This window comes from Eutrema salsugineum, unplaced genomic scaffold (genome assembly GCF_000478725.1).
Source record: "Eutrema salsugineum unplaced genomic scaffold, Eutsalg1_0 scaffold_4, whole genome shotgun sequence".
Taxonomy (NCBI): Eukaryota; Viridiplantae; Streptophyta; class Magnoliopsida; order Brassicales; family Brassicaceae; genus Eutrema; species Eutrema salsugineum.
Window position 1 is genome coordinate 9,153,401 of NW_006256686.1, and position 11,690 is coordinate 9,165,090.

The following is an 11,690-nucleotide window of genomic DNA, read 5'->3' on the forward strand; positions in this document are numbered from 1 at the left end:
TCCAAAAATTGCTAATTTTGTCTGCTTGTTCTGATATAATCACCAGAAAGGATAGACTCTTAGAAACTTATAAGTCTTATATAGCCTTTTAGCTTGATCATTTAGGATGTGATTCGAGTTTGAAAACTTCTGTACATTTAAGATAGTTTACTTTGGAATTTAGAGTCTTGATTTTTATTACACATTGACACAAGAAAAAAAAAACAAGAAAGGGGGATCACAAGTCTTATTCTCATTCACTCTAGAAACTATGATACTAAAAAGAAGCACACAATTAGGCTAATTACTTAGTAACACACATGAGATTATTACAAACTTATCTGCCTCCTTTGTATTTTTTATTTTTTATTTTTGGTTTTGCATCCTGTTTGATATGGTACATCATCTGGAGTCATTTTCATATGGTAATCTATTGTGATTAATTTGAGTATATATCTCTTGCATTTGGATTAGTTGTTGCTTATTATTTTTCCCTAAACTTGTTATTAAAAGTAACAAGATCTCTTCACTAAAAGTTAAATAATAGAATTTTAAAATTATAGAATTTAAATAATTTAAATTTAAAATCATTTAATTATGAATTTAGAATTAGTAACATAAGTTTAATTTAATTTATTTAGATAATGTTTAGTTAAATAATAATAAGTATATTTTGGTGCTTTTACATTAAAATAATTTTTTTCAAATTTCTTACAAAGTTCAGGGTATTTATCAAAATTCTCTTTTATTTTCTGGGTATATTTATATTTATAATAAAATTTTAAAAGTACATATTAGGCTGATGTGCTGATGGATTTTCTACTTTTCTATACGGTGTCCTTTGTTTTATTTGATAGATTTTTAGGTTAAATTTTTCTTATAAATAAGGTTCAGGAACTCCCTAAACCTATATCTCATCGTTACATCGTACCTATACTTGTTCTTGCTCCTGTATCTGTAAATTTCATATGCATCAAATCAGAGATCTCGAAATTTATTTTAATAGATATGTACCATTTTAATAACAATCATGATTTTTATATTCAGTCTACTTAATTTATTTTTAAAATTTGTTCTTGTTTCTGTTATCAATAGATTTTCTCTGACCAATAACTATTGTTTTCTTCGTTGCAGATATCTTTCTTGAATTTGTTATTTGTTATTTGATTATTAGTGATTTGTGATTAGATCTATGAAATTTTTAGATAAAAAAAATAGATGATAAAAAAAATAGATGATAAAAAAAAGTATCCAAAAATTAAGAAAATAATGATGAAAAAGAAACTGTACAAGAACCTATTAAGGTTCAGAAATCTCATATTCCTCCAAAGGAAATTGGAGGCAGTTTTGGTGAAATGGAAATAAAATGGGATGGTGAAATAAGTCTCATACTCCTCGAGAATATATTTTGAAGTGGTATGACCATTCCAACCTGTACTCACACAATATATCCTAGGAAATTTTTCTCTTGGCGAGCCTCTCTATCAACAATATCCTTCGTCGGAGGGGACATGGTGGTTGTAGGTGGTGCTATCATTTTGAAAGTTGATGATCTAGATGAAACTCCAGTCATCTACTTTGCGGGGTACATGTTCGAAGGTCAGATCACTGCAAAATATATTTTAGAGTATTATTAATAATATTGAATCAGTAAATCAAACCTCAAGCTTGAACAAAACTTGTTAATAATAAAGCAGTGTATGGCTTCAAGAATAAAGAACTGGCATAACTTTAGCTCAAGACTCCATTTTATTTGTATTTTTGAGTCATCATTAATCACTCATTGTTTGTATATTCTATCTCTAATGTTTTGAGTCTTTTTTTGGGAAATTCAATCATTATACAAAAAAAATTGTGCTTTCTTGATTGTATATTATGTTCGACAAGGCACTTGCTTTTTTTGGAAAATGATTGAATTTCCCAAGAAAAGATCCAAAACATTAGAAACTTAGAAAAAAGAGGTAGAATATACAAACAATGAATGATTGATGATGACTTAAAATATACAAATAAAATGGAGTTTTAAGCTAAAGTTATACCAGTTCTTTTTTTCTTGGGAAAAGATACAGAACCCCCGGATTGCTGATCCAAGTTAAATTTATATAAACTAGGTGAATACCCGCACGTAACATGCGGAGTTTTCTTTTTAACTATTCAAATCTTATATAAAATCAAATATAATCATTATTTGTTGTGTGTGTTAATATGTTATTATAAATAATCTTAGAAATTTTATATAAAAAATAATTTTAGAAATCAATTTAAAATAGAATATCATATATATAAAATCAAATATAATCATTATTTATTATATGTATTAATATGTTATTATAAATAATTTTAAAACAAAATCCAAAAAAAACAATCTTAGAAATTAATTTAAAATGCAATATATCATAAAAATGTAAATATAATCATTATTTGTTATGTGTTTTACTATTTTATTATAAATAATTTTAGAAATTTTATCAAAAAAACAATCTTAGAAATTAATTAAATGCAATATCATTAAAAAAATTGAGAATTATATAGAAAGTAAAATAAATATCAATTAATATCAATCAATTAATAAAAACTGTTCATTTTCTTTGAGTGGTTTAAAAGTTAATATTAAAATTTATTAATTTATTATTTTTTAGAAAAATTGTAACTTTAAATTATAAAAAGTGACACATGTCATCTCCATATCAATTGAAAATGATGATGTATCACTCATATAGAGAGAGTTGATCATCTTTTATATATAAGGTGCTCTCTTTAAGGGTCTTGAGTTAGCCAAAATCCTATCATACACACATTTAACATTACATTGTTACTGATACAGAGACTTTAGTCTCTCTTTTTTGACAATTATGTTCATAGACGAATCCACAAATTTAAACTGATGATGAAATAAACCTCAAAGTGATATAAATAGTAATGAAAAGGCGTTAACAATCCTAAAAAATTATATATGGGAAGACAAACAACCGATTCAAACGACGGAAAAAAACAAAGATTTACCACTATTTAAATTGACAATAAAACATTGATCATTGAAACAATAGATTTATACTTGCTACATGTTATTAGAGAGCTGCATACTTGAAAGCAAAGTAAAATACTGATTTTTTTCATTCTTAAAGCCCTTTTACTAAATAATTAATACTTAATAAATTAAAAGTTGAGGATGAAGAAAATACGTATTAATGACAAAGCATTACATGGCTACAAGAATAAAGGAACTGTATAAATTTAGCTCAAGGCTCTCCATTTTACTTGTATTTGAGTCATCAATCAATCACCGTCTGTATATTTTGCCTCTTATTTCTTAGTTTTTAACATTTTGGATCTCTCTTTGGAAATTTAGTGATTGTAAGTCACTATGTTTTCTTGATTGTATGTTCCAACCCTGAGTATGATGCAATCTTTAAGAATAAGACTAAGTTCACATTTTAAAACTAATTGCAAAATTTTTTTATTAAGCTTGGACTGTTTTTGGTTTTAGATAAAAAATCTCAAGTTCATGAATTTTCTTGTATTGGTATTTGGTATGATATTTAATGTTATTTGGATTTTTTTTCTTAAGTTACAATACTCATGATTATTGGTCCTAAGTATCATTTATTTAATTATCTTTTTAACGTTTGTGAACTAGTTACACATTAACATTACATTATCACTAAAAGAGAGAATCGTATCTCTTTTTTGACAATTATGTTTCCGATTGATTCTGAAGATTAAATAGACCTCAAAGTGAGACAAATAGCAATTAGAAGTCTTTACCAATCTTACAAATTATAATATACTAGTTTCTTTTAATATTGTTGCTATGCCTCCTTTTATATGTTAAGAAGAAAACATGAACATTGAGAGCATTTGCATCGTAGAGTCTCTCACAAGAGTCTCTTATCTATATAAATAATAGTAAATTAATAAATAGTAATATTTAATAGACAAGAGTCTAAAAAGCATTGAAAAACTCTTTCAAAGATTTGAAAGATTCTCTCAACTTTTTTGAAAGACTCTTATATTTAAATATTAATATTTATTTATTTTTGTGCTTTTAATATATGAGAGACTGTTGTAAGAGATCTTAATGCAGATGCTCTAAGATTGTATAGCAATATCTAATCTTTATATTTATGAATCATGATTCCTCTTTCATATTTGTTATATATGTTTAGACTTATGCATTGATTTATTCTAGTGGATTCTACTTTTCTATACGGTGTCGTTTGTTCTCTTTGATATTTTTAGGTTAATTTTTTCTATATATAAGATGCAGAAACTCCTTAAATATATATGTTATCATTGCGGCCGCATTTCTTAGATCAAAATTGTGAAAGCTTCGATTAAACTCTTGATAATTTGTGTAGGATTTCAAATGCATCAAATCAAAGAACTTGATTCATTTTAAAAGGTATGTACCATTTAAAAAAACAACTATGGATTTTTTTTATATTTAATCCATTTATTAGTTTTAAAAAATAATTGTATAGTTTGTTCTTGTTTTTGTCATCTATGGATTCTCATACTAATAATTACTGTTTTCCTCTTTGCGCATTTAATAAAAAAAATTGTTAATTTTTTATTTGATTACTAGCAGTTTATATTTAGATTTATAGATTTTTTAGATAAAAATGATAATTTATATATTTTGTGTTTAGCAGTGAATTCGTAATTCTTCTAATCTCTATCCAATTGAAGAATATGATGACGAAGAGTTATAGTTCAGAAGCTCATACTTCTCCAAAGATGAGATGTGACATTCTAGGAAAAACTTCTGCTGATGAGTCTCTCTATCGCCAAGTCCTCGCTGGAAGGGAAATTGAAGAAAATCATATTTTTATTGTAACACAACAAAAGAAAATCAGATTCTTTTGCCATGAATGTTTGGATGGTTTTTAGTTTTTAGTTTCTGGTTTTTAGGCTATGGGTTTTAATTTTTAGATTTTGGTTTTAAAATTTTGGTTTTTGATTTTGCTGTAAATTTTGGTTTCTTAAAAACTTGAATGGTATAATTTGTTTAGTTTCTGGTTTTGTTTACAATAATTATTTTTTTTAAAACGTTTTTATGCTTTTTCATTTTTCATTTTTTTTAAATTATTATAAATAAATATTAATTTTTTTCAAAATAGTATTTTTTATAAAAGATAATAACTCACAAAATTTTAGAAGTAATAATAAAAAATATAAATTTAGAAATGTTTTTTTAAAACCACTATAACTCACCAAAAAGAATAAAAAAAACCACTATAAATCTAAAATAAAAATTATAAAACGAAAATGCAGATATATTTATTTCATTACTTCACATTATTGTAGAAATAATATTTTCGATAAAATAAAAAATAAAAAAATGATTGAGAAAAACAGTATTATAAAAATTAAAAGAAAAAACAATGTACCATACTTTTTTTGAAGAAACTCCTAAATAGTAGTTTTTGGTTTCTAATTAGAAAAACTTTGAAAAACTAGTTTCCTTAAAATTTAGAAAATATATTTATTCAAAAACTTGAATGGCTAAAAAAATGGTTTTTCAAAAAACAAAATCCAAAATCTGTTCCAAAAACTGCAAACAATCAAAGCCTTTATCTCAAACAACATAAGCTTTTCCCAGTGTCTCACAATCCCATCTTATTTAAGAAGAATACTGGAAACTGGAGAAGATGGCTCACCAACATAAGGTTTTTCTGTTTCTTTCAATAAACAAAATATAAATTTTCTCTGTTGTATTTTTATTTATTTTTTAATTGTGGAGCTGGAGACTAGAAAATCAGTGGATTAAGACTGATTTGATGTGTAGAAAATCAACTGGTTGATGGTTGGACCGGGTTTTGGTTTTGTACCTGAGGTCAGTTTCCAACAAAACTTGATTCGATTAGGTAAAGCATATATAATTCAATATAAATTTTAGTCAATTTTAACTTAAATTAGTAAATACCAAATCTTTTCTCGAGTAACATATTGTGTGTGATAACTTGTAAAAGATTTTTTACTAACAACCAGGAAAGACAAAAAAATTATCCTTATTTTACTTTTTTCATGAGTACAAATTATACTTGATAGCATTTAATTATCCCTTAATAAACTATTAAATTAATTTTTGATATATATTAAAATAGATTTTACAAACTTATTGTCACCTATAAATTATTTTTAAACCACCAATTATCTCTACATATTAATCTATGTGTTGTTTTTTTTATGTTATAGTAAATATTATTTTAATTTGTTTGATAATTTCAACTTGTATAAATATTTTTAAATTCTTCTAATGCTTATAGGTTAGTATACTAAAAAGATAACTAAAAACAATTACAAAATACTCAATTACTATTTAATAAAAACAGTACTGACACGAAAAAGTTAATTTATGTTTCTTCTCTAATAAAAGAAAATAAGATTTTTCTTCATCTTCAAATTTCATTATTTTTATAACAATTTTATATGAATTTGAAAAAAAATTTTAAAATTTACTTTACTTCCTTGATGGATTGCATATTATTTTATATCTAAGTAAATTTGTATTTTTAAAAAATATTTTTAATTTAATATTATTTTAGTTTTTTGTTGTTAATGGAAATTTCATACATAATATCCTTATTCTTTTATATATATTTTATTAATAATAATATTAATTTTTAGAAATTTTTTAATTTTGAATGTTGATGTGGACCAATAGAATTGTCCTTTTTAATTCTATGTACAATAATATTAATTTCTGAAAATTTTCTTAATTATAAATATTGATGTGGACGAATAGAATTGCCCTTTTTAATTCTATGTGGACATTCTTAGAGGCATTTAGCTTCAATTTTTATCAGTAAATAGGATTGCAACATCTAATCTTTATATTCATGAATCAAAATTTCTCCTTTATATTTGTTATATATGTTAAGACTTATGTGTTGACTTATTCTAATGGATTTTACTTTTCTAAACGGTGTCGTTTGCTTTCTTTAAAAATTTTAGGTTAATTTTTTCTATATATAAGATGCAGAAACTCTCTAAACCTTTATCATTGCGGCCGCATTTCTTAGATCAAAAACAATGAAAGCTTCGATTAAATTCTTGATAATTTGTGTAGGATATCAGATGCATCAAATCAAAGAACTTGATTCCTTTTAAAAGGTATGTATCATTTAATTTGTTTATTATAACTTAAAAAAGATTTGTAGAATTTGTTCTTGTTTTTGTTAACTATGGGTTAGATCTATGAAAATTTTTAGATAAAAAAAATAATTTTTATATTTTGTTTTTAGTAGTGAATTCCTGATTCTCCTAACTCTATCCAAAAATGAAAAAGATGATGATGAAGAGTTATAGTTCAGAAGCTCATACTTCTCCAAAGATGGGATGTGAGATTCTAGGAAAAACTTCTGCTGGTGAGCATCTTTATCGCAAAGCCCTCGCTGGAAGGAAAATAGAAGAAAAACGTATTTTTATTTTAACACAGCAAAGGAAAATCGGGTTTTTTATCTCAAACAACATAAGCTTTTCCTAGAATCTCACCATCCCATCTTATTTAAGAAGAATACTGGAAACTGGAGAAGTAGGCTCACCAAATAAGGTTTTTCCATTTCTTTCAACAAAAAATTATAAGTTTTCTCTGTTGTATTGTTTTTTTTTTTTTTAATTGTTGAGCTGGAGACTGGAAAAATCAGTGGACTAAGATTGGTTTGTTGCGAAGAAAATCAGCTGGTTGATGGTTGGACCGGGTTTTGGTTTTGTACCTGAAGTCAGTTTCCAACAAAGCTTGATTCGATTAGGTAAAGCATATATGCCGAGAATGGAGATTCGGCCGGGTTAACCAAAATTGATTAACAGGAGGAACCGATTAGAGGCCATTATATCGGATTGAACAGGAGGTGGAAGTGGAGGTGGAGGGCGGTTAAGTTAGAGTAAAAGGAGCTGGTCAAACTTTAAACAATTTTGAATGTGGGAGATTCGGTGTGTTTGGGTTTGGTGACGCTGGAGGATTGAATGAAGAAGTTGAACCGAGTCCGGTTAACTGTTGAACAATGGCTCTAAAATCGGTTTTGTTGGTATTATAAACCAAAGCTTGAGGACTTTGTTGTTGATTTTGCTGGGTTGATCTAAACGAAAGTTGTATTAAGATTTGGATAATATTCATTGGTTGTTTAGATTGATTATTGATCCAACTAAAATTTATAAAAGATATTCTGTTTAAGGGTTTTGAATTATTCAAATTCCCATTACACACACATTAACATTACAGTATTGTTACTGAAACAGAGACTTTAATCTCTTTTTCAAAAATTTATGTTCATGGTTGAGTACAAATCTAAACTACTAATGATACAGAACCCAAAGTGATTGATACAAATAGCAATTAAAAGACTTTAGCACTCCTACAAAATATCATGTACTGGAAGAACACAAAACCGTTCCAAACAGTTGAAAGAACAAAGATAAACAGATCGATCATTAGTTACTATACTCTTCAACTTCTTTCACAGCCTAACAAAGGGATGATTCGTGAGTGAATGGCTAGACCACCTCTTGTGTACGTCTCTCTCCAAGCATCTGCTCAAAAAATCTATTGCTTCTTTAGACAACCAACCCGGTATACGAGGAAGGCAATCACTGTGACCGATGAGATCGACCCAATCATCGAAACCAAGATCACCATGTTCTCCCCAAATCAATTCTCCGGTTAACATCTCCAAAACCGTACACCCAAAAGCCCACACATCCGTTCCAAAGTCCACAATCCCATGGCTCATAGTCTCTGGAGCCACATACCTCGCAGTGCCTCTCCTATGACCGGTTCCGTCACCGTACTCTATCGACCCTTTCTCCATAGCTAAACCGAAATCTCCAATCTTGGTCAAATTACCCATTAGCTCTTAACCGGTGATCGGTAGGGCAGAGAAAGAGATTCTCCGGTTTAATGTCGCAATGGATGATGTTTTGATCGTGGATGTATCTGAGTCTAGAAGCTCGTGAAAGCTCTGCACTTTTGATCGCTCTCTCTGTTTTGTCTTTGTCGTTTACACTTGTAGCTAGATAAACAGAACCGTAAGTGCCTCTTCCAAGTAATTGAGTTTTGACCCACGACGACAAATTTCTTACTCCTCCGTCGTTGGTTAAGGCGGCGGCGGCGGAAGATTTGAGAACGGCGGTTGAAGATTCTTTGGTTATCTCTACGATACTCTTCTTCTTTTTCTCCTTGTTCATGTTTTTAAAAGGCGGTCGAGTAAATCTCGGATTTTTCTTAGCCATCTTCTTTCGTAGATGGAGAATGATTTTGTTGTACAATTTCTTGTTGGTGATCTCGAGGCCGTTGCAAGAGACAACGACCGGGCTTGAGAATCGATTTTGATCAAAAGACATAGATCTCTCCATCTTTCGCACCTCTTACTCTGAGAGTTTCTGCGATACTAAAACGATAAGAAGGAGAAAGAAGGAAGCGAGAGACTATCTATTGACTTGGGAGTCAAGTTTTTCCTTTTATGCTTGTGTGTGTGTGTTTTTGTTTCAATTAGGGCAAAACCTAATTAAATAAGAGGTTCGGTGATATACGTTTCAATCATTGATTTAGACGCGTCTGGTAAAAGGTTCTCCAATTTTTCAACTTTTTTGTTCTGTACTAAAACAAAAAAATACATGCATGTGTTTTTATTTTATATTCTGGTTGAATACGTATATTCTTATTGACTGTTGTAAGAAAGATTATTGGTGATCGCAGATTGAATATTGTACAAATCCACTAGAATAGTAATTAATTAAGATGATGACTTGTATCTGGTGAAAAAAGCAAACAATAATGAAAAAGGACGATCTTGAGATCGATGATTTTGTCTTCAATGCATCCTCAAGAGAGAAACTTACAATTCATCGTGGGAGAAGGGGACGACTTGGATTCGATTTGAGTGATTTTGTCTTCAAAAGTGTTGAACATCTGCTTGCAATGCAAAAGAAAAGCCTAAAAGCTAAATCGGTAAACAATAAAGAGAAACAAAGACACAAACAAACATCAATCCTCCATATAAATTTGGTGCCGTATTTGTCTAGAAGCTTAGCATGTAAGTCACCAATGTATGTCGATTTTGCCTGCTCATTGATTAGGACATTATTTTTGACATTCACCGGAAATATTTAAGGAACTAGCTCGATATTTTCACTGTTTTTATCAATGAAAAGGGGCTCATACATGCCAAAGCGAGCCTGTGAAGCTCCCAGCAAGACGAGGAAGACAAAGAGGAAAAGGCTGATATTTCCCAATCGAATGAACATACTTGAAGATCATAAGGTTAGAGCTTGTTTCTCTAAGACAGAGATCACATAGAAATGTGTTTATATAATAAGATATGTTGTAATATCCTTTTTCTACTAGGAAGTGTTTTTAAAATATTTATCAGAGTTATTTCGCTATGTTTTTGGGTTTGGAATTTTGTAGACAGGATATGAAAACGCTCATATTCTCACGCAAACCCCAAGAACCCTAATCGTACATATCTACTAGAATAATAATTTAATTAACATGATGATTTGTATGGTGAAAAAAAAGCAAACAATCTAGAAAAAGGACGATCTTGAGATAGATGATTTTGTCTTCAATGCATCCTCATGACAGAAGCTTACGATTCCTCGTGGGAGAAGGGGACGACTCGGATTTGATTTGAGTGATTTTTTCTTCAGCTTTGTCGAAGTAGCTAACAAGACTTTTGAAAACCTAGCAGAACATCTGCTTTCAATACAAAAGAAAAGCCTGAAAGCTAAATCGGTAAACAGTAAAGAGAAACAAAGACACAGAAAACATCAATTTTCCATATCAAATTGGTGTTGTATTAGTCTAAAAGCTTAGCATGCAAGTCACCAAAATATGTCGATTTGGCCTTCTCATTGATTAGGTCATTATTCTCGAGTTTCACCGGAAATATTTGAGGAATTAGCTCGATATTTCCACTGTTTTTATCAATGAAAATGGCTCATACATGCCATAAGAAGCCTGTGAAGCTCCCAGCAAGACGAGGAAGACAAAGAAGAAAAGGCTGAGATTTCCCTATCGAATGAACATACTTGAAGATAAGGTTAGAGCTTGTTTCTCTGAAACAGAATCACATAATAACGTGTTTATATAAAGGGGAGTTTCATATTTAACCTCCTCTAAAAAGTCAAATACCAAAATAACTTCTTTTATCTTCTTTCTCTAATTTTTGGCATTTTGTCCAATTCTATTCTTCCCTATCTATTCATTAACGAAAATGCTATTATATACCCATTATTTCGATTTTTAAAAAATTACACAAAGACTCTTTGAACCTCCTAAACCCCTTTTTACTATGAAAATGTCATCTTCTTCAATACATTCAACCGCCATAAACAACCCCGAATATGGAATAAATGCTTCTCAACCTATTTTAAAGCTGTAATAAGTTAATATGAGAGCTCATACATTTATAACCTTCCTTATTCTTTCATAATTTCTTCTCCAAAACTTCTGGGCTGATTTACAAAGTCAAAGGTTATGCATTTTCGGTGATTTTAACTTAATCGAGACCTGGATTGTTTATTTTTGGTGAAATTCTGAGTTCCGAGTGCTTAAGAGAACCGAAGGCGAACTCAAAACCGATATAGGTAATGATACACTTCAATTTCTTCCCATTTTTATATTTGTATCGCAAAAGTAGACTTCAGGAAGGTTATTTATGCAATTGACTTTCTATAAATTTGTAACCAGCAGACTAAGTCTACTTGAT

General features: G+C 29.0%; 1 protein-coding gene across 1 annotated transcript; it reads right to left on the minus strand.

Moving 5' to 3' along the window:
* Positions 1–8,438: 8,438 nt before the first annotated feature.
* Positions 8,439–9,333, minus strand: LOC18014186 (mitogen-activated protein kinase kinase 10). The gene is given in 2 exon segments (XM_024153619.1): positions 8,439–8,825; positions 8,827–9,333. Coding segments are annotated over 2 exon segments (894 nt in total).
* Positions 9,334–11,690: the final 2,357 nt, after the last annotated feature.